This window comes from Agelaius phoeniceus, chromosome 15, assembly GCF_051311805.1.
Source record: "Agelaius phoeniceus isolate bAgePho1 chromosome 15, bAgePho1.hap1, whole genome shotgun sequence".
Taxonomy (NCBI): domain Eukaryota; kingdom Metazoa; phylum Chordata; class Aves; order Passeriformes; family Icteridae; genus Agelaius; species Agelaius phoeniceus.
In genome coordinates this window covers 14,012,890-14,036,788 of record NC_135279.1, presented here as the reverse complement: position 1 = coordinate 14,036,788, position 23,899 = coordinate 14,012,890, and the positions used below count along the sequence as shown (strand labels likewise).

The 23,899-nt window shown below is 41.3% G+C and overlaps 1 protein-coding gene across 17 annotated transcripts in view; it reads right to left on the bottom strand.

Moving 5' to 3' along the window:
* The window catches only part of TENM2 (teneurin transmembrane protein 2), an 884,487-nt gene that overhangs the window by 19,828 nt on the left and 840,760 nt on the right, over positions 1-23,899 (bottom strand). For 14 of the 17 annotated variants that reach the window (XM_077186468.1, XM_054642789.2, XM_077186472.1 and 11 more), the window contains 9 exons: positions 19,445-19,564; positions 17,217-17,478; positions 16,262-16,529; positions 15,000-15,143; positions 13,226-13,475; positions 10,254-10,274; positions 6,185-6,417; positions 4,565-4,719; positions 3,196-4,070 (listed from right to left, as the gene is read on the bottom strand). In XM_077186468.1, the coding sequence (XP_077042583.1) occupies positions 3,196-4,070; positions 4,565-4,719; positions 6,185-6,417; positions 10,254-10,274; positions 13,226-13,475; positions 15,000-15,143; positions 16,262-16,529; positions 17,217-17,478; positions 19,445-19,564 (2,328 nt within the window). The remainder of the gene's footprint in view (positions 1-3,195; positions 4,071-4,564; positions 4,720-6,184; positions 6,418-10,253; positions 10,275-13,225; positions 13,476-14,999; positions 15,144-16,261; positions 16,530-17,216; positions 17,479-19,444; positions 19,565-23,899) is intronic. The other 3 variants (XM_077186471.1, XM_077186473.1, XM_077186475.1) reach the window with 1 other exon arrangement.

Here is a 23,899-nt window from a genome sequence, read left to right as displayed (position 1 = left end):
ACAACCTTTCTTTATCCCAGTGTCTTAAAAAACAACAAACAGCATCTTCCCACTGCTACCTCACCAACTCTTTGCTAACTGTGACCAAGACCCCCCTGCCAGCAGGCAAAGCTTTCCCAGGACAGCTCTGGGTGACAGAGGCACAGAGCTGGTGGCTGTCTCTGCAGCCTGGTGGCTCTGAGCTGCCCAAGGCCACACCTATAGCTCAGCCTTGGCCATGGCTGAGCACCTGGCACCTTCTCAGGTAGCTACAAACATCTGTGCATCTCTTCAGTGGGCTTGTGACAGTGCCCTGAGGGCTGCTGTCCCCTGGCCACCGCTGTGGCACTTCTATTTCTCAGGCAATTGTTATGAGCAGCATCTCAGCCTCAGGTTTGAGTCGTGCTCCTGACAGCTCGTGGGTGGAACAGGAAGGGCAGGGCCATATCCAGCACTGCAGAGAGGAGGAACAGCAGCTTCTGACTTAACACAGAGCTGGGCAAGGCACAGACCCACATACATTTACACACACCCCTGTTTTCTCTCCCTTTTAAAACTCATTCCAGAAAAAAACTGCAGCACTGTCTCAGGATGCTCCCTAGACTGAGAGGAATACCACTGGGAGCTGCTTCAAAGATCTGTGCTTCAAGCCCAAGCCAAGCTTAAATTACCCCATGTGAGCCTGCTGGTAGCTGTTCTATTATTGAAGAGCCTTGGCTGTTCCTGCTGCAAATGAGCTGCATGCACGTGCACAGATGCTATCTATAGAATTCACATATGGAGTGTGCACACACACAAACCAGCCCGTGTCTGCAACTCTCTGCTGATGCAGATGCACACCTAGATTAACTGTACAAATTTAATTCCGAGAGCATTTTCAGGGTAAAGTTGAAATTTTAAAATTTAAAAGTGAGAGGAATATACCCAATAAGATAACACAGCACTTCAGCGCCTGGTTGATATAAAGGCACTGACATAAATTTTTCATAAGAACTTTAGCTCATGTAGTACTTTACCACTAAAAGACCTCTGTTCTTTTCCAGTTCTGCTGCCATATTAACAATTTTGACTGCTGATTATGTCTGTATGAATGCATGACTGTAACTGCACAGAAAACTATTTTATTGTCCTTATAAACTCTCATTGGCTGAATACTTCTTTCATCTTCAATTGGTATTAAGTTATAGCTACCAAAAAAATTTCAGAATGATGAATAAAGAATTTTCTCTTAGGAGCTGTTTCAAAGAAAAAACAAAAACCAGAAACCAGTGCTGAGGGACTGTGGACTGTGATTATTTAGGTTTGTATATTCAATTAAATAATATATTCATTTTAAATAATGTCTTTGTGGTTCTCACATCTATGGGCTCTATGCTTATGAGAATGTATGTACAAATCTGGGAGAAATGAGTTATTTCTGCTGCCTCATCAAAGTTACTAATTATCTAAGACAGTACCTCACGCTGTAATATTTAGATCTAAAGATGGTATTTAACTTCCACTGACCTGAGGCAAAGGTTGTGCATCTTTTCTTCTTTGATCTTGGAAAAAAATCTGCAGCACTATGTACACATTAAATGATATTTTCAGCTGATCTCAGTAAGACATCAAAGCCCTTACCTTCTGTATTTCCTTAGGAATCATAATAGAATTTTTCTAATAAACCATTTTAACTTAGCACTTGGTGTGACTCTCAGACATCAGTTATGCCAGTTTTGTAACCAGTTACTCTCTGATGACATTTTTTAATGTTTCATGGATTTTCACACAGAGTTTTAAATTAATTCACTATTTAGGTTTTGGTGTTTTGAGAAAAACCTAATTTATATGACTGCATCTTGAGCTACTTATTCAGGAAAAAAACCAAAAAAACCTTCTTAGAAGGGCATCCACATCTCATCAGCAACAATATGAAATTTATTCTGTCTAGTCAAGTGAGCTTTTAATTGAGCTTATAATCAGCAGGTAATACCTTCATGTGGTCATGTAACTGAACTATTTGTGGTGAAGAAATAATTTTTGCCAAATATGAAGGACAAAGACGCCCCTGCCCAGGTGAAGGCCCGGGCTGGAGGAGAACAGTGAGCAGCTGGGCACGCAGGGCCCCACGAGAGGGCACTGCTTTCCTTCCAAAGGGAACTGTGCAGCATCCCTGCTGTGCAGGGCAGGCATTCCCAGCACACTGAGCACAGCTCCCTCCATTCCTGCATTTCTTACATTTTCTCTGAACAGAGGAAACAGGTGGCCAAGCTGAATGCATCAATAAACCAAGAGGTGTGTGCCATTGCTAGGCTGTGACTTGAAAATAAGCCTGCCATTTAAAATTATATATAAAGCTTATTCCTATTTTCTACTCACTCATTTGGGAAATGGTATTTTTTAATCATTAACTAATTCAGACAAAATATATGGCATCATATTTGCCATACTTAAATATATTTTTCAATATGTCATTTAGCTTCTCTTTTTAATATTTTTTTGATCAAAAAATGGCAATGAGACTACTAAGAACAGGATAAATATTAATAAAATTGGACTAGTTTTTCTAGATTTTTAATATACTTCTGAACCTCATCTCTTCTGATGAATTTCATTTAAAGAGGAAGTTCTGTCTATTTAATCTATATGCTCATGAACACCAGTGTGCTTTTGGGTTATCTACAAATTATCGAAGTTACACCAGGGGTCTGACAGATAGCTGGGGATCTAATTTCCTCACTTGTCTCAGGAATGAACAATCATTGAAGTTAATCAACATTTTAACAACCATGAGTAATATATGAGGCTGAACAAAAAGAGAGATAATTTGAGTTCCAGAAGAAGCTGCAGCATGAGGGCTCCTAGAGAGAGCAGCTCTGTGGGAGCTGCAGGGGGAGTGCTGGGCTGCTCTGGCTGTGGGCAGCTGTGCTGACCATGAGCAGCAGCTTAACTAAGCCAGGGTTCTGGCCATGCCACAGGGTCCTCCCTGTGCTGGGCGGGGATGAGCTGCCCCAAACTCAAACCCCAGGCAGGGATTTAGAGGGATCAGCACCCACCCAAAGGAGGCCATCACAAAGCCACTTAACCATTTCCAGCATCACTCTGGACTGAGCTGCAACGGCCTTACTCAGCATCATTGAAAAACCTACAACAAATTGCAGCAGGGTCAGCCTAGGGCCTACTCGCTACCATTTGAAAAAATAAACGTACGCTTAATAGATCCAAAAACATTCTTACTCATAAAACGTTGTCCATCCTGTTTCATCACTCTTCGTTGCTAAGAGACCACTGTTTCCATTATATGTCATTAATCCGAGCTCCAGGGTCTGTGTTGAGACCAGCTTGAGTCCCCCATTGGTGCCAACAGCCAGGGTGACAATCTGATTGTCCGGCATCAGCAGGTGGCGGGGCATCCCGCTGGCGTCCCGGCGCACCTTCAGCGAGTTGCCGTTGTTGTCCATCACCTCCGTGACATCGTTATCGCTGCTATAGGTGAAATTGTACAAGTACTCCCCAGTAACGAGGCTCAGAGTGTACTGGTGAATCCCATCAGCATTGAAGACATACAGCTCCTGTTCTCCTGGAGATGCAGCTTCATATTGGTTAAAGGAATTAAGAACGGGCCTGTTTTTACTGACAGCCCTAATGCGGATATTGCCGAGATCAGCTATGTAGATGGTACCATCTGGGGCCACAGCTAAGGAAGATGGTGAATTTAAGATGGCATCAGTGGCATACCCATCATCCCCAGCATAGCAATTACAGTTGACATCATTTTTGCAATCACAGTCTGAAGCTGCCCCTGCAAGAAGGCATATTTCTCCATTGGTAGTTACCTGGCGTAGCCGATTAATTTTTTTTTCATCTGTCTCACTGATGTAAAGAACTCCTGTGTGTGAGATGGCAATGGCACTGGCTGATTCAAGTGCAGAATGAATAGCCAGTTTGCTAAGAGAGTAGTCTATACCAGGAACCTGGCAGTGCATGGGGCGTCCAGCAATAATGCTAACTTGATGGTTTTCTGTGATCCGTAAAATAACATTGTTCTCTAGGACATAAAGGGAGTTGTCCATGGGATTGACAGCGAGATCAGTAGGCCACTCCAGCCGTACCTATGAGTTGCACAAATTATTACTGTAAAACTCGAAACTGAAAAGTACACTCCTAGTGTTTAAAATTCCACGTGTAACAACAGCAAATTAGTGAGGGGTTTATCAGTGTAAATCATGAAACCAAGTCATGAACGGCAACTATTTCAAACAATGATTTTGTTTTTCGGAAATATTAAAGCTACGTGCAGTTGTAACTTTGGCTAATTGTGTTTCTGTGCAAGAATGAATGCTACATTGTGGAAGCTCTACAATAATTACAGAAAAACAGGCAATTAAGACAATAACTCCCATTATCTCAACCTTATTTCTCTATAGTTGCATAAATAAACTGTGTTAGCCACAGTAAAAAAGATGGTTCACTCATTTCAGTAACAAATCAACTATGTTATCATCTTGTGCTGCATAACGTATTTCTTAAGTGGCCAGGCAGTCATCCAAAATAGATGCCCATCTCTTCTAAGGCAGAGAGGAAAATAAATGCAGTAAGAATCTACCTGGGTGACATCCATGCTGGAATCACAGCTGAGAGGTCGAACAGCAGTTAGGTCATTGGAGCCCAGCAGGGTCGATATAATTCCATTCTGATCCACTTTTCTAATCATAGTGGCATCAACAAAATACATGAGTCCATACTTATCCACTGCAATTCCTGCAAATATAAAACCCAGGCATCAGGGCAGCAGTGAGGCTCCTGGCTTCAAGGTGGGCTTTGTCTTGTTTACAAGATGGTGAATTTCGTTCACTTCTCCTTTTCCTTCCTCCCTCCCCACCTAAGTACAGGTCCTGGAACCCTCCAACAACCCATAGTTCTGCCACAGAAATGGCATCAAGCAGGTTTATCCCTCAAGGCTTTAAAGAAAACCACAGAAATCCCCAAATATGCCAAAGACCCAGCAGAATGCATCGGCTTATTTCTAGATTCAAACTCTCTGATATATTACATAAACCAAATTAAAAAAATTATCTCCTAATTTTACTCAGAAATTTGAGGCATTCCTTTCTTAATCTGAAGAATCTAATGAGGATGAAGAATTTTTTAGAAATCTTTTAAAACACCTCCAATTTTTCTTTGAAAACTAAGACGACATTGTATTATTTCTGGATGTTTTTTTTAATTCTTTGACCTGTTGCAGTGGAAATACAGAAAGAACCTCTGGTGTTTCCAGATGAAGACACAGGGGTTGCCAGCCTATAAAAAAAGGGAAGGTTCAATGCCTGTCACACTTTGAGTCCTTAGAGAGGAAAGGCACAGAATGGAAGGGTGCTCCCTTGGAAGAACAGACAGACGCTGCTGCCTGTTGGGCAGAAGGGCAGCCTTTTTCTCACTTGCCTTTCTTTCCTGCTTTGATTTGGTGCACTGCCTTGTCCATTTCTCAGGCTGAAAATAAAATATTGATCTAAAAAAATTCTGTCCTCAAGTGGTTGCAGTGCTCATCCCACTGGGCAGTGAGAGAAGATACAGCATCATCTTTTTAATTTCTACATTTTAACTGAAACTACTTCCTATATAAAGAAACTGGAATTTTCATTTCTGTGTACCTTTATGATCATCTAGTTATTTTCAGCCACTGAAAAAACCCAAAGATGTTTGAAACACATGGCAATACACCTGATTAATTCATCCTTACAATTAAGATGAAACAACAGAGAAAAAAAAAAGCCTTAAAAAGAAACACATCCCTAAATCTCTATATCATCTTGAAAACCTTTTGTCAAAAATTAGAAACTAGAAAGGGCAAAAATCCTTTTATTTTTTTTCTGACTCTGAAGAAAAAGGAGATACATGGAGGAAAAACTCAGAGAAAAGCCACAGCAAGCAATTTCTCTCCCCAAAGACTGCATCTCAAACAGTAATCAGTTTCCCAGTTCACACGCTGGCTTCTTGGAGTGAGCAGTACCCTGCTAATTTGTGTTCTGTTCTCCTTTTGCAGCACTCAGTGCCGGGGTAATAAAGTTTGCTTTAACTAAACAAAGCACGAACACTTGCCAATCCACTGTAATTAAAGCCTAGAATAAAAATCACCGAGCAAGGAGTGATTTAATTGCCAGATAATTATTTCCACATCCAGCCTAGCTGCACACAGCCATTCTCCCGGCTTCTTTTCCTCCTTTACCTCGAGGGCTCATTAGGGTTGCATCCACTGCCTTTCCTCCATCCCCACATCTGGCTTCATCGAAGGGCAGGCACTGCTCTCCTGTCCCTGCCACCACTTCAGAGTTACCAGCAAGGTCCTTCGTGCCCGTGAGGGACTTGACTCTATAAATCCGTCGGCTATTGGTGTCCGACACGTAGAGGGAGCCTGAAACAGGGTCCACGGCCAGATAGTATTTATGAGCAGGATTGTTGCTTTAGAGAAAAAGAAAGCATAAAACAGAAACAGCTGAGCAGTCTAGAAACTTCACAGGCTTTCAGAGCTTGGATACTCATCAGGCACAGAAAGATCTGGAAAGAAAGTCTGACACCGTTGTACGGAGGTGAGGTCTAAAGGACCATCACCTGAGGACCTGACTTGATTAGGGCCTGGTCAGTGTTCAGAGGGATTGTAATTTTAAATCTCACTCATCCTTCTACACTGAACCTTGCACAGCAGAGCCCAATAAGCCAGAGCTGCACAGCAGTCTTTTCCTCTTGATCTCTTTAGCCCTTTAGATCTGCTCCAGGTCAATTCTCTTTGGCTTATCTGTTTCCCCCCTCCCGCTACCTTGTTTAACTTCCTTTGGAAGCAGAAGTCATAGGAGTAGGATCAAAGAATCAGCTTCTGAGTTACTTAGATTACGCCACAAGATTTGTGAGGTCTTGTATAAATAGGAGGCAGAGGCATAACAAATTTATTTCTAAAGCAAATTTGTTCTCATTCATTCTTATCAAGAATCTCATTTACAGCAGATGAAGTTGGTTATATAACTAAAACCAGAGATCCCCAAGTGTCTGACTTTAACTCCAAACCTTCTGTTATTGAAAAACTGGTCCTCAGTTTGTGATTGGAATGGGCGCTCATATGGAAAGCTACTTCTCTTCTGAAATATATGTTTTTTGACAGCTTGTCACATTTTGGAACTACTTTAGCAAATCATCTGCAAATTGAGAAATGTCAATCTTCACAATATATATACATTCACACACACAGAACTGCAGTGCAGAAATATTTTCAAAATCTTGCCTGGCTAGTTTTACTCAGTTTATTTGGATTTTAAGCATAATGTGAATTTTCCAGCCTTTGGAGCCTATGGGTGAGCGTAAATAAGGTCAATGGTGGTTTCAAAGCATAGAAGACGAATGAAGACGGGAAGAAAAAAAATGAAGGTTACTTACCAGTAACCAGAGATATTTGCCTCCAAATATCCACACTCCTAGTTTCATGTGGCAAAAGTGCCCATCTCCAAGAGTGAGGATACACAGAGGTAAGCTATGATGGACATAAGCCATTTCTTGAGCAGAATCGCTGAAACTATCATAAAGCCACTTTCGGCAGATGGATCCATCGGCACACCAAGATAACTGTGGCCATGTGGTCATGACCAGATTTGGAGGAATGAGGAGGCCCCAAAATATCACTTTCTACAGTTATTTTCCTTTATGCCAGTCTTTGACATGCCATGGGTTTAGGTCAATAATGGTTTGTTCTAAGACTGTAGAAAGCAGGAAGGAGATTGGTTGGATCTCAATTCAGTAGGCAGAGGCAATACCATCTGCTGAAGTCTAGGAGTGTAGAAATTAGAGATGAAGAAATACAATAAACAAAAAAAAATACTTGGCAGGTTTATTTCATGCATGGATCTCAGAGTACTTTAAAAAGATGGGTGTAGCACCCATTTTACAGAGGAGGAAACTGAGGCACAGAGAGGTTAAGTGGTGTAGACAAAGTTATGCAGGGAAACTAGTGACATGCTTGAGATTAGAGGACAATCTCATTATTCCCCAGGTTCATCTCCTTATCTTCAGCAGCAGACTGCACCTCTTCACTACACCCTTACCACATTCCTTCTCATCCCTCCAAAAAAATGCTCAACCTTCTTTGGTTCTTTCCACTTTAGAGATTCCTCCAGTCTCCCAGGTACCTGAGCCATACAAACACCTGCACGTTTATCATTGCTTCCAAACTCTGCTCTGTTCTCCCACCATGCTTTCCCCTCACACTCAAGAACACTCTGCTGTGTCACTGGTGTTGTGCTGCTCCTCACAAACACACCCAGACTTAGCTCAAGGCTGCCCTGCAGCTGGTGCCTTTTGCATGGCCCTTGTGAAACAAGGCACATCCCCCACCCTGGCCAAATGGGCACCTCCAGGAGCTGGGCACAGGCTGGAGCTGGGCACAGACACTGCTGCTTGCACCTGGAAGGGAGGGTCCTGCTGGGCTCAGTGGTGAGACAGAGCTGCTCACACGGTGCCCAGGGGAGCAGCTGCCACCCTGCAGGAATGGAAGGGTCTGTTTTGTTTTACACATGACTTTGCCAGGCTGTGCCCACCCCTGCCTCCCCTCTGCCCTTAGCCAGACCTAGGTGTGCCCAGGATGGGATAAGACATGAGTCAGGGTAAAGAGCAATGGCAGAACATGGGATATGGGAATATTCCCTCTCCTCTCCTGCAGTCATGGTGCATCCCTGGAGCTCACCCTGCCTTTCTCCTCTGGAATCTCCCCCAGGGCAGCTGTGCCAGGGGTCAGTCACAAGCTTTGGTTCCAGATCAGAGAGCAGCTCACTGGAGCTGCAGACCTGTTCCATATTCCTCCCCTCTTTCCTGAACTAGGTCAGGGAACAGATAGTGGAAAACTCAAAGCAAATTTTTGAGGGAATTTGACAGAAAATGACTGCTGGAAGGTAATATGCACTCACTGTGCTCCCAAAGAATCAATGAGACTAGTACCTCAAACCGGGATTTGTTTTATAAATGAGTACTCAATATTTCTCAAACTGGCATCCAAGCAATTAAAGACCTCTGCCTCTCTTTTCTCTGCACCCTTGCAATCTTTCACTTGAATTATAGGAGGCCAAGGATTGTAACTTGCTTTAAAAGATTTTCCATGGCATTCAGTGCTGCTCAGAGGCCCCTGCCAATAACGTCTGTGCCTCCAGCCCTGAGTGAATGTGTGGTCACCACCACCTGCAGCCTCACTCTGCTCTCTGAGGGAGCCTGGGACCCAGCAGCAAGTGCAGCTCATTCTCCCTGTTCTTCTCACAGGTGCATCAAATTCTGTTTCAACAGCAGCTTTTCTTTAAGCTTACCCTAAAGAGAAGCTGTCCAGAGCAAATCTCTAAGCAGATGGAAAATTAACTAGGCTTAGTTTAAGCAAATGAGGAGCCTCCAGCATCACCAATAATCATCAGCAAATTGTGAATGAATTCACCCAGATAAGAACAGTTAGGGGTGTCACTATGCCAAAATATATTGTTAAGGGGAAATGATCCTGTTTAGTCCAGACCATCTATTCCATCAACTTGTATCACAGAAATGGAAAGTATGGTTTAAAAAGGGTAATGCACAGGACACTATGAAACAGTTTACAAGAGCTCTTCTTGTTCTTGCCCTTGATTTTCTCCAGGGTGAACATCCTCCCTGTCCCAGGTGTGGCATGTCAGGAGGCACAAGTGTTTCCTATGCTGCAGCCATCCAGAAGACCTAGTGCTCTCCTCCTGACATCCAGGAGGGTCAGGCCTCCCTCCTGAATCTCACAGTGACTGCTTCTAGTGGTTGCACACAGCCAGCCCCACAGGCTGGCTATTAAATGGGTTTGAAAAAAGAAATAGAAACTAAATTATGGCAAAAGAAAGCGGGTTCAGAAAATCATTAATGACCAGAAAATGAGTTTTTGACCTATATGCAGTCATTAGTGCTTTTGTGAACCTTTCTGGCATTTGTGAAAATGCTGTTGTAGTTTACCTTGACCATTTAGACCAATTATAGACAGCAGGGAGAGGTGTTTATCTGGAAGTTAGCTTGGGGTTCATTATACTTGCATTCTACTAGAAATTTCTAATTACTGTCAGGACTTATTGGCTGCTTTTTGACTGCATTTTGTAATTGCTAATGCTTATCATATTCATAACACACAATTAGCACACAAAAATGTTTCTATATATGGTACATGAAGAACATAACATTACACAAGAAGCACAACACAAAAAGCAAACACAATGAAGCAAACAAACCATATCAAATTATATGGGAAAGAGCTCATGTCTTACCTATGTTTAAACTCTTTATTTCTTTATAGAAAGGGAACAGAAGAAAAAAGAACAAACAGTTAGCTGAAGAATAGATGGTAAAGCAAACATAGTATTTGTTTTATTTTACAAAAGGACACAGGAGAAGATATCTCTTTTCAGCACTAGCCTTAGCTTAGTTTCCAGACGAAGAGTGACTGGGAGGGGTAGAGCTGCAAGCTAATTCCCTATATGACACCCCTGCCCCCACCCCCCTCCCCTCATATTTAGGAAAATTTCTGAACCACTGAAAGAATTTTCCCATGGAAATATGTGTAGCTTGGGGGCTAGGAGTGAGAGAAACTGGCAGTTCTCTGAATACAGAACTGGGCAGGGGGAAGCACTGGTTTTGGACATTGTCTGCCAGTTGGAGGCAACCTCTTTAATCAAAACAGTTTTCCAACAGGCTATTTCTAGACACATTCTTACTATGCAGTTTGTTTTTCTCTCCTCCTAGTCTCTAAAATAATTGCTTAAAACAAGTTTGGATGCTCCTTGGTGTCTGTTTAAGCCTATCAGAGCCAATGTCAGGGTAAAAAGGCCCCTTCTAAGGGAGCAGTAAGTTACAGTACAATGGGAGATAAACAGCATTAACTGATCCACAGCTTACTGCCCAGACACAAAGCCCAAGGAAAAGTGCTCTCTACTTCCCACAAGAAAATGAACACACTCTGCACTCACACAGCATTTCACTGTGTTGATGTAATTTCCATTCAGGAATATGCACTGAACAGAGCAAGGAGGTTTGTGACTCCTGAGCTGCAGCACTCCAGGCACAGCCCCCAGCTTGCAGCCCCACGTGCAGTGCTGGAGCCCAAATTCCTGCTGGCCATTCCAAGCAGGCACCTTCCCAGAGCACAGTGTGAAGGAAATATGCACACTGGGATATTCTGACATATAAGGGCACTCAAGATTTATAGGGGCTTATGTGAAACCAAAAGGACATCAGCTGTGAAATCTAAACAAAGCCATGTTTTTGGTTTGTAATATTTGAGGATGTACTGATTGCAACATAATGCAAATTACTTGATATGAGCTGAAGACTCTGCTCTCATTCACACTTAAATGGCTCAAATCTTCAAACTCTTACCCATGTAACTCATGCAGATTTCAAGATGAGCAATTAATCACAATTACTGCTATAGATTATGTGTGCTGGAATGGACCTTAATTCCCTTTAGAGGAACATGGGGTAAAAGACATCATAATGAAATCCTAAAGTCTGCAAATCCTAAAAATCTGTATGTCAAGTCCTTTGCAGCTGTCCAACAGCACTGACAATGCATCAGCTTCATTGTTAATTGCTTCTAGTTATAACAGAAGCTAAAGAAACTATGCTATGGAAAACAGACTTTCATAAAGGAGGAAGTGGACAACAGCAGATAAAAATCCATCTTCTATTTCTTTACTGATGTCCTTCCCAATTTTCCCTCACACATGATGAAAACCCAAGTTCCCTTCAATCTCTCTCACAGAGAGAGGAAGCAAAGTACTCACACTAATATTGTTGTAAATTTTGAGGCAACATTTTCCAACACAAGGTGGGCTAGGAAACTATCAGTGGCTGATATTGGTAAGTGAGGTACATAAAAATGCATTATGAGAGATAGTCTAATCTGAAAATATTTCTCCTCACCTATAAAGCTGTAGTTGTATTTACCAGAAAGCTAAAAAGATCTGAACAACTTAGAAAAAAACAATTAGCATATTCTGTATAATGCAGAGTTAGAGTGCATATTGACATAAATATTTATAGCAGGTCACACTTCATGCCAGCTACCTTCTGTGGTTTAAACTGAGCTGCTAGCAGAAAGCACTGGATGATCCATGACTTTAAAAAAAAAAAAAAATAATGAGGCAGCCTGATGGTGTATGAGGTAGGTGTCAGAGAGTGATTTCAGAGTTGAATTGGCCTGAATCAGATCTCTTTTCTTTTCTATAGAATCAGAATTCACAATAGTGACATCAACAGAATGACATGAATGGAAGAGAGGTGCAAAATAGAGCTAGGCCTCCTATTCTTTAACAGTCCAATCATTTTGCACTTTTTCCCACTAATTAAAAACTAAATGTAGAAGCAGAGGAATTGCTTATTGGTCATATCACCAAAAAAAGACTTGTGACCTAAATTCACTCAATGTACTTTGCAGTTCTATCCAATTTCCAGGAGCACCAATGCTGCTGCCTGAGTGGGGTCCAGGAGGGGCAGCAGACAGCCAGGGCATGCTATTTTTCCTCATTTTTCTGCAAATACTCAGTAGTGCTGTAGGTATAAGGTCAGTTACATGAGTTAGGGTTTGAAGCAATAGCTCTTGCCTCTCCTGGAAAAATGAAAAAAGGAGATGGAACAGAAATGGGTGAAGTGGTACATTCTACACTCATGCCTTCCCTATTAAGTGATCAAATCTTAAGCTTGGAGCAGGGCACAGGACAGGGGGAAAGAGTTAAAATCTTAAAAAGAGTTCTGATAATGCAAAATGAATCTGTATGTCAACCTGAACTGCACTTGTTAACCTACAGAAATAGACTCACAAGCATGGAGAAGAAATGTGATGTGGATCTCAAAACCACTGGCAGGAGAAGCTTCCCTCTGACCTCATGAGATTGTTACACCTCTGCCTGTCACTGTGGCTCAGTACCCAAGGGCAGTCCATTCTAGACTTTTCAAACAAAACTAAAAGATGCACTGAGGGAGGGCAGCATCAGTGATCACTAAGGAGACAGAAAGAGATGTTTTGTACTTTCTGCACAAGTTAATTTCTGCTCTTAAGTCCTTCGCTTTAGTCACTGCTCGGGTAAGTTACAGACTTTGAACTGTGCATTTCTGTGCCCCATTTCTCCACTGGAATTTAAATAGGTTGAAAGTGACAATGTTTTTCAAAATTATAAGAAGTAATGGTAAAGGCTGATTTGAGCACAGGCTCCAGAAGCGAAGCACTGAGGTGAAGCCTTACCTCAGCTCCAGTATGCTGGTGACATTCCTGGAGGGGAAGATACGCCGGATGTAGTTAAAATCCCCAACAAAGAGACTTCCATCAATACCCACTGCCAGTGCCACAGGGGCCAAGAGCTTATTTCCTTCTGCCAGGCCATTGCAGCTGGGACAGGAAATGCTTCTGCGGCGCCCGTTCCCCATAATGCTGGTTATCACAGCTGGCTGCTGAGTGAGAAACTGATTTTCTCCGTTGCCTTTGTGCAATATACCTAAGGACAGAGAGGAGAAGAAGTGGTTATTACCACTGTTCATTGTAGGGGACTTGAGGCTGTTTTCTTCTCAACAGCTGCTGTTAAGGACTGTACATTGAAATGACTCTGGCGTTCGGTTTTTCAATGGTGCAAAAAGAGCAGGAGGATTTTGCAGTTGTAAAAATAAAGGTGTAATGAAGATTCAGCGTTAAAATCCACACACATACATACCCACAGACCCAAACCTACACTCAGAGTCCTTTGGTATTCATTATGAAAGAAAACCCTGCCACAGCTCTGGCCTGGGACTGTGGTTTAGGTTTCTGAGTGAGTGGAGAAGAGCAGCTCCTTATTTGTGTCTCACTCCAGTTTTCTGTATCATGTTTTGTTTGGAATTCTGTGCCAACCTTACTGTTCTCTTTCCACCTCTCAGTCTTTCACACTTTTTTAATGGAAAATGAAAAATGAGAAATGGAGGAACCAGAGAAAATGATAGCTCAGAAAATGAAAAGATAGGAGAAAGATCAAACTCCCAGAAGGGCTGCTAAGGATCAATGATAAAAGGCAAGAGGGAAGCTGGTGGTACAGATCTCTATTAGACTTCAAGAAAATACCTTCAAGATAGGATTTATCTTCAAAATATTTGTTCAAAGAGCAGACCCCTGCTCCAAGAAGGGAGTGGATTTTCTGACACAGTGAGACCATATTCTGTGTCATCAAAAACTGTGGAAATCTGGCTGGAAACTTTCAGCCTCATGCTCTTGTGGGAATGAAGCTGTATGACCCTAACATAACTGGCTCCCCACTGGTGGCAACACTCTCTGTTGGCATGTACTACCCAAATGTGGATCCACTGCCCAGCACTGGAAGTGAGTTCAAATAGCCTGATCTTGCCAATTCTGAACAATAATTTAGATTTATTAAGCATAAATACATTTTTTTATTTGGTAATGAGCAGCAGGAAGGCTGCAAACAACACTTTGCAGGGAACAAATAAAATGTATTCTGAGCATTCAGCTCCCAAATAGTTGTTGGTAAAATACAAAGATCACCAAGATTCAGCTCAGGCTATGGGAAGACAAAAAGAAGTGAGGAAAAACCAAACAGGTGACTAATGAGAAAGGCAAAGGAGACTCAGTATCTTGTCACAGACTTGTACTCCTTGTAAGCTGCATTTCAGGTTAGGGGGAAAAGGAGCTCAAGCAAAAGGAACCAGGAATAGATGTGGTCAACGTGAGAAAAACAGGGAAGACAGAAAGATATTACAGGGGAATAAATGAAAAATAGAATAGAGGATAAAGATTTTGGACTTTAAGAAATTGGACTTTAAGAAATTGGACTTTAAGAAATTCAGCCTGTGCAGAACAGTAAAAAATGTGTTAAAATTCTACAGAAATTTTCTGACAACTGAAATATGCCTCACAGCTTAGTGAACTAAAGATGAAATAAAAAGAGTGGAGAAAACACATTTTGGGGAGTGTAAGTATTATGCAAATAAAAACTCCATGTAGGACAGCAAACACAAGGAATGAACTAACTCACCACTCTTGACATTAAGTACATGATGTTTATCCAGAGACCATCCTCCTAAGTTTGAGGGATCCAGTTCAAATCCTTGCAGCAGTGCTGTCCTCTTCTCCCATAAAATGAGACTGGGACAAGTCTCATATTCAAACCCCACAGACACTGAAATGAAATAAAATCTAATATATACTTGCTGAACAAACACTGAATTAAATGTCCAGAGCATGAGTATTCCAGTCCCCCAGCCCCCTCAAGAAGATGGAGTGATTATATTCCTCACTTTTATTCTACAATATTATATTCAGATCTTTGACTAGACACAAATTTAAAACTTCATTCACATGTACTCTGCAGGGACCTGATCACTTCTATTTTAAAAGCTCACACTGGGAAGTGATGGGTTTGCTGAGAGGAGAGTGAGAAATAAAATTTTTAAAATATAGTAAAATTTTATTGAATAATTAAAACTATCAGATAGCAGGACAAGATAAATTCTTAATTTGCCAGATGTTCACAGCATTTATTTAGCATATTCATTTTACATACTATATACCAAAGGGCAGTAAAAACTTTGTGTGCATTTAAGCACAATTACACAGGAAAGCAATATCCCATGCAATAACATAAGAAAGTGAAACTATAGCAAAGAAGAATTTAGAAATTATAGAAAATAATTTAGATTAAAAAAAAAAAAAAGCTGCTCTTTCCACACTGGCACAGCTCTGATGCTCATTTTTAACACTGATGTATTAAAATTATTCAGACAGTCAATGAAAACTGAAAAATATTATGATGATCACTCTTCTTCCCACCCACTAGAACCAAGCTAACTAAAAATAGCTGTAGAACTACAAGACTGAACAGCATTAGAGGAACAGCATTTTCATTTCAAATGTGTTATACCACAAGAGACTACAATAAGGGTTGTGTGAAAACCCAAATGCACTGCAGACTGCCAGCCAGTCCAGCACAAGGATCATTTTATAACTGAAGAAAACAAAATTATAATGATGGATTAGATTTCCCCTAAGTTCCTGTGGCCAGTTTTTCCTATTGCCTGGTCTTAACCTTCTAAGTCAGGTACTGAGCAGGAAACCCAGGCACGTTGATGGAGTTTAGACCCTCTGAACATGATCTTTAATGTGTAAAATAACCATAATACAAAGATAAATTGTGTCAGGGAGACAAGATGTGCTCCTCCATAAGGAAGTTTGCAGTTTTCTTATTTAGAATTATAGATGTTGCTTGGAAAGTCTTGGAGCTTTTATATGCTGACTTACCTACAGCATCTGACAACCCATAAACCTTCTGACCATAGGCATCTGTTTTGTCCCAGATAAATGTATATGCCAAGTTGGGAGATGCCTGAAATGATTTTTGGAACAAATGCCCTTCTACTGCTACCATCAAATGAACTTTGATCAGATTGAGTGGCACCAGTGTCTGAGTCATGATGATCTTCAGTAAGGATTTGTATCCAGCAGTGCGGGAACTCAGGTAGCTGAGCTTTATACTAGAGCCAGGGATCTCAATTTCTTCATGAAGAACCTGGGAAGGAAAGACATCAAACACTTTACATTAATGGCTTTTTTTAAATGTTTCACCTTGTGTATTCTTATGAGCTTATGTCTTTCTCCTACTGGGAGCAGATGTCCTCAAACCAACACAGTTAAGCTGACATTTCTGACAATAATTATTTGGTGTCTGTGTACACATCTTTTTAAGAGCCCACTGCTGGCAAAAGGGCAAATAAGCACAAATATTTTTTTACTGCAAGTTATATGCAAGGAAACATAAGAAATATCATAGGAGCCCACAGCTTCCACTACCAGTATAAAGCCTAACTGAATACAGCAGTGAAAAAACAGCACCAGTAGAGTTTGCCCTTGTCCTAAGTAAGAAATAAGGAAACAGTCTGTGGTCAGCATCACATGCCAAGCCTTTGCAAAATTCTCTTGAAACACCTAAGCTGGCAACTGATACACACAAATATACTTGATATGTTGTATGATAATGGGAGGCTGCAAGGTGATCAAAGACAAATGTGTCTGGGTGCCATAAACCTGGGATATCTCCTGCAGCCCTCATTAGAAAACCTGGTACCTGTCAGAACAAATGCAGCTCTGCAGACACATTTGCTGTAGCAATTGCAGGGGACACATGGTGGCCCTGTGCTTGGATCAGAACTGTCACCTGCCCACTGATTTCCCCACCCTGTTCACTCACTGCTCTTACCTGGGTTTCTGGCACAATGGGATTGCGGCTGGGAGCGTCACTAAAGAAAGTTGAAAGTGGTGATGAAATGATGACTGGGTCAGGACGGACAAAGCCACTCAGATCACAGCTGGGAATGGAGTTCTCCTCTGTCTTCATCACAAGTGTGTCCATGGCATAGAAGCTGTTCCATGGCAGCCACACTGTCCTTTCCTGGCTCATGAATGGGGCCCGTTCAAAGTGCAGCGTCAGGGATGCTCCACCATTTGCAACCAAGTCAAACCTAGAAAAGTGTGGCCTTTAGAAGTGGCAAGACTGAGAAATTCCAGTAATCACATTCCTGGCTAATGAGACAGCTACAGAGGCATACCAACAGTGATGGGTATTTGTCTGGTTTTGGCTGGGATAGAGTTAATTTTCTTCCTAGCAGCTGGTGGAGAGCAGAGATTTGGATTCAGGATATAATGCTGATAACACAGGGGTGCTTTTATTATAGCAGAGCACAGAGTCAGGGCCTTTCTTCCTCCTCACCCCATCCCACCAGGGAGCAGAATGAGAGGCAGGAGGGGACACAGCTGGGAGAGTTGACCCCAACTGAACTGAGGGATATCTCAGATCATACAGTGATATAGTAATATACAGTGATATATAATTGCCATTATATAAACTAGGGGAAAAGCTGCTCAGAACCTGGCTGGGAATTAACTTATCTTTCTGTTATTTTCCTTTTTACCAGAGTTTCTATAATTATTATTCCAGTTATTAAACTGTTTTTATCTCAATGCAAGATTTTTCTTGCTCTCACTCTTGCGATTCTCTCCCCTCACCACTGGAGGTGAGGAGAGTGAGCAGACCATGATTATGTTTTAAATGCCATGGTTCCAATGATCAGTAATGGGATGTGAACCTCTGGCAACTAAACTGCTGAAAACCAGCCAAGACAAGCAATGATTTGAAGTCACTTGGACAAAGCTCATTCCGATAAAATTATAAATTCTGTATTAAATAATTTAAAAAATACCCAACAAACAAACCACCACATTTATTATTACAAGTCACCTTTATATAGAAACAGCAGAGAGGCCAAGTGCATTCTGAGCAGGACACTGAATTATCCCTTTCCTAAAAGCTCCTGTCCCTCAAGCACAGAATGGGACACATGGCAATAAGAGAGTAGTAATGAGAAGTGTTCTGCAAGTAAGAATTCCTGTCCCCAAGATAACTGATCTATCATTTTTCAGAGAAATTAGGTGTTTACTTCCAACCCCCTACACAATCACAGCAGTAATGTGGAGCTGCACAGGCATTTCAAACCTGGCTTAAATGAGAAATGCTTCCAGGTTGTTCTGACAACAGAAACAGGTATCAGTTGTTTTATGTAAATGCTGGCAACGGAACAAATTACTCAATGACATCAATAATCTATGCAGATTTAAATATAGTTCAGCTCACCATTTACTGCAATTAAAACCACTGAAATCAACATTATACTTTTATTATAACAGATTAATATTCTGGAAAGTATGGAACTTAAATACTCCCTATAGATCAGTTGACTCCTATTAATTATATAAATTCCATTGTTTTTATGCAAGATCAAGATAAAATGGCAAATGTTTACAATGCCTGTGTCAGATAAACTGTTTTAGTTACCCCAGCCAGTAAACCAGATAAACCATGACACAATGACTTTTGTTTATCTGAATTTGTGTGCATTTCAAATAAGCTGATACAAGGGGGGAAAAGCACTTTTTTGCACAGCAGGAAATTGTCTAAATATATTCAATTAGAATCTTTTGATTACATTCTACCCTGAAGAAACTCAAAAGAGAGTGTCTCTTCAAAAGCAAAGAGAAACAGAAGGGAAATTTTAACAAAATATACTGTTCTATAATGATGCTTTCTTTTTTTCCTACAAGTGTTAGCCTGCTCTTTATTTTAAAACAAAATATTTCTTGCCTCAGCTGGGTATTGCTGTAGCCCACAAATGTTTTCATAGATACAGAGCAATTTATTTGAAAGGAGTGTGCCTGCTAACACGTCATTATCAGAAGTCAGCCTGTCCGTATTTACATGCAGTTAGTATTCAAAACGCCGTGTGAAAAATTACTTTTGTGTTTACTTAATAGCTCTTTGCCCTGGGAGGAAGGCAATGCCTGGTGCCACATGGTTCCATTAGATCACACCATCTGTTAATCAGCAGAGCCACTGCAGAGCACACAGGGGCTCAGGGGAGCAGGGACACTCACGTGCCATCCTGGCGAGTGATGGTGTAGCCGTACTTTGGATACTTGACAAACGACACGTTGACCCCAACTAGAGGAGTCCCATCTGTAGTCACCACTTGGCCTCTTATGAGAGACACAAGACTGGAAAAGAAAGAGAATTAAAGGTATTGAAGCTAATTACAAAGGGAGGTTATGTCATTTATAAGTGAAGTAGTGGAACACCTGTACCTCATTTACTCTAAATACAGTTTACTCCAAGGGTTTTTAGAATACTGAAGGACCACAATATTGCCCAGCTCCCTCTACACACCTAAATCAAGAAAATGCTTGTTTATACAGTGAGAAGTGCACACAGAATGGCAATCAGTGCTTTCCTTGCCTAACAAGGGTTTGCCTCATCGTCTAACGAGGCTTTGCAGGGTACAAAGCTCCCTCCCATTCAGCCAGGCCAAAGCTGTGCTCCTGCAGCCACTGAAACTCCAGGCCCTCCCTGCAGGGCACAGTACCACTCCTGTGGGTCCCTGCCACACTTGACAAACATGGAGCAACGCCACATCTCTGTTTTGTATCACCAATTCTTCACATCAAGGTTCAAATTCCCTCGTCTCAGGGAATGACTGATACCTGTACACTGCATTCCAGCCTGGTTTGGAACCCTTGCTTGCCCTTTGCCAAAAGGAGGATTTGGTTTAAAGTCCAGCTTCACACACAGGCAAGAGAAAGCATTTCTTTGGCCAGCAGGACAAGCAGCTTTGTTTACCCTAAGGGAGATGAGGATGAGCTATTCCTCTAAGAGGCACAGTCAGATTTTTCTCTATGGCAAGTGCTCTGCTGCTGCTAAGTGCACAGCAGGCACAAAGTGCTGCTGCTCCCAGCTGGAGAGGAGTTCCCAGCCCCTGGCTCCTTTCCCTTCCACCTTCCCTGAGCTCTGAGAGAAGCAGACTGGGGAGGGAGAAGCTGTTTGGTAAAAGGGCAATGGAAAAGGAAAAGCTCTTTGTAGATGGCTTCCATTGCTACACTGGAAACGTGAAAACTGGAGAAGGTGAAAACAGGGAGAGTGAACTCCTCTTAACCCACAATCTCAGGGATTGTAAAATTGCACTTTGCTGTAGTCACGGGTGAAAAGATTTATATATTCACCAGTGTGTGCCTCCAGCATGAGCCCCCAGCTCTGCTCTGCTGACAGAAGGGGGATGAGGAGCCCTTCCAGCAGGACTGGGGCTGCTCCCAGAGCTCAGCAGGCTCCAGGCACAGCACCTGAGCCAGGCATGTCTGAGCTGGACTGGGGGACTAACCTGGGCTGAGCTGAGCTTGCCTGGACACTGACAATGGGCCCCTGGCACAGGACAGCTCCTTGCATCAGTCACACCAGGGATGGTTTGCAGCTCTTTTCTGCCCACTCTCAGATGTGCAGGGGCTGGGAGGTACATTTCTAACTGTATTATATTGGATATTTAACAGCTATTTCTTCATATTTTTATTTCAAACAGGGTGCAATGCTTTCTTCAGTATTACACAAAAAACATCTAATTAATAAAAACGAGCCATTTCTGTTACTTTTCTTTTAGGACTTTCAAGTGCTTCTTGACCTGTCAGGTCAATTTTTAATTTGCTAAATCAACATTTTGTAACAGAATGTGGAATTTAATAGAAATTGAAACCTGTTGAGAAAAATTTGCTTGGGAACACATTGGACCAAGATAATCGTCTTGGCATTATTCATTTTGCTTGAATTATTTTATGTGACAAACACACAGAAATAGTTGCAGGAAAAAAGTCACTCAAGCTTCTCTAGGGAAACTGTGCAGAAAGTAGATTTAGAAAGAAATTGTCAGATGGCAGAAGAAAACTAATAATGCCCATGACTTAATTTTTTCTACCTTCAATTTTAATATTTTAGGAAATAATTTGAATAAAATATTTTAGTCAATAATATTCCTTTTTATTTCTAAAATTTTAAATAAGGAAGACAATAGATATTAGAATAAGCTACAATGTAGCTAATATATGGATTTATAAGAAGCAATGTTTTGACTAATAGTCACACATACAATCACCTTTCTTTGGTAATTTTTTAAAAGTGCAACAGAAAAACTGAACTGATACAGGAATTATATATTTTTTTTTATGCCAAGGAATTTAAATGTGTAAAAACACATAGCTTTTTTTCCCCCTGGAAACATCATTTAATCTTGTTTCTGCACAGAAAAAAAATCATTGAGATGTACCTATTTTAGCAATCAATACATTTTGTTATTTATTCCTTTATAGTAGGAAATAACTTTTTTTTTTCTTAAACTAAAACGGGAAAAAAAACCCAAACCATTACTTTGTCCCACTTTTTCATGTCTTTCAATGGAATGACAGACTGAGCTCAGCAAACAGCTTACAAACACAGGAGCTACTTTTTGAGACAATGGCAGCTTTAGTATACGAAAAAGTTGGGAGTTCAACTTTGTGGCACTTTTAAATGACAAACCCATCAGTTCTAAAACTTACAATTTGACACTATACAGTAGATTTTCCTAAAATTGGTACCAAAAATAGCAGTTGAGCCATGGAATTATCAGAAGTACCTTCAGAACTCAGAGGTGAAGGCAAATTTTAACATCATTAACAGGTCATTTGCAAAGATGTGTTAAAATCTGCAGTGTAGCTCAGATGAGTAAAACAGAACTAAGAGTCCTACCATGAGGAACATTAAAAAAACCCCAAAACTAAAGTTTCCAATGAGTTCTTTTTTTTAAAGAAGCCTCAGGATTGAACTGCTCAGCTCCTGTTCAGTTTAGAGCACCAATTCATAGAATCATAGAATGGGTCTGAGGGGACTTTAAAGATCATTTTGTTCCAACCTCCTGCCATGGCCAGGGTCATTTCCCAATAGATCAGGCTGCTCCAATCCCTGCCCAACCTGGCCTTAAACACTTCCAGGATTAAAAAAGGTGTAAGAAGAACAATTTCTTTTCTATTTTTTTGACAACTCCATGTGTGTATGCATGGAGTATTTTATAGAATAGCATAAAATCTATATTGCATAGAGTAGGATCCATATTCCATCAGGATCCCAGGGGTTTCCTGATGGAATATGGAAATGATTGTGCACAGCATAGGGGTGAGTACAATGGGGACCTGCCTGGTGTATCCAGAAACATTATGATCCTCTCTTCACAGACAAATATTTAGGGACATGCTCTACATCACCCACTAAGCCTGTAATGGAATTCTGACTGAGAAAACTTCCTGTAATGAAGTGCAATCCTTTGGGTGTTATCTCAAATGAAGCTCTTTCTTCAGTTTTAACTTTGGTGATATGAACATAAATAATATACTCATCAATTTCTTAGCATCTTTCCATGGAGACCTATTTATATAATATTGATAAATACCAATCTTCTTGTAAGCATACAATGGCATCAAATATTAATTAATGATGTGCTGGCTTTTAGATTCATTGCAAATATATAATTAATAGTCTTAGAAAACGTGCATAGAAAAAGAAAAAAAACAAGAAGAAAAAGTAAACCCAGTCAAGTGGATCAATGCTACAAGTAAAATGGTTTTATATAAAGAATAAATAATAAAACTCCATAAATCAATGGATTTTTAAAATTATTTGAAATGTTATTCCATTATTGAAATTTGTGCTAATGGCACTATATTAAAAATGAATTGGAAACTAGTTAGTGTTTTCCCTTTCTCTAGACTGCAGTCTTCATAAAATATAAACCTCAGAAGCTCCTACTCAGTGGAAGAAACCTTCTTCTGGGCATTGCCAGACTGTTGAAATGCTAATAAAACTCTGTTATAAAATAGAGGCCACATCATAAACTGCACCAGCGTGGCCTCAGTATGATCAATGCCTGAGATGAAGCACCTGCAAGCAGCAGCTCCTGTTAAACCACACACAGAATCACTGGCACAAATTTTCCCATGCAATGCACAGATCTGGTGTGTCTTAGGTTGGAAATGGGGGTGTGTATTCTATTCCCATCTGTGAGAGCTGAGGCAGTTCTCTGCTGTTCATTGGGCAGTTTTCTTTATCTCTCCCACAACCAATCCTCCCTCCAGGAGATGTTTTCTGTTAATGGGCCATTAATTATTAATTATCTTCTGTTCATGGCCACTGAGTGTCCCTGCAGGGCTGATCCAATTCCAGCATCCCATGGGGAGATGCTGTGCCCAGGGGAGGAGCCAAGCATTCCTACCTGGATCCAATCTGAGGTTTGGGACAGCCCAGCAGCCTTTGCCCAGTGCATTGCCAGAGGAGCAGCTTCTGCTGCCCTGCATTGCCAGAGGGAGCCCAGGCCCATCTGCAGCAGCCCTGGAGCTGCAGAGGAAAACTCCCCCCTTGTGCAGGATCCCTGCTCCAGCAGAGCCACAGCTGGCACTGCAGGAGGGCTGAGCCCCCATGGGATGGGGCTGTGCCACCCCCTGACACACAGGGGGACAGCTCCTATTCTGACTCTGTGTTTTTTT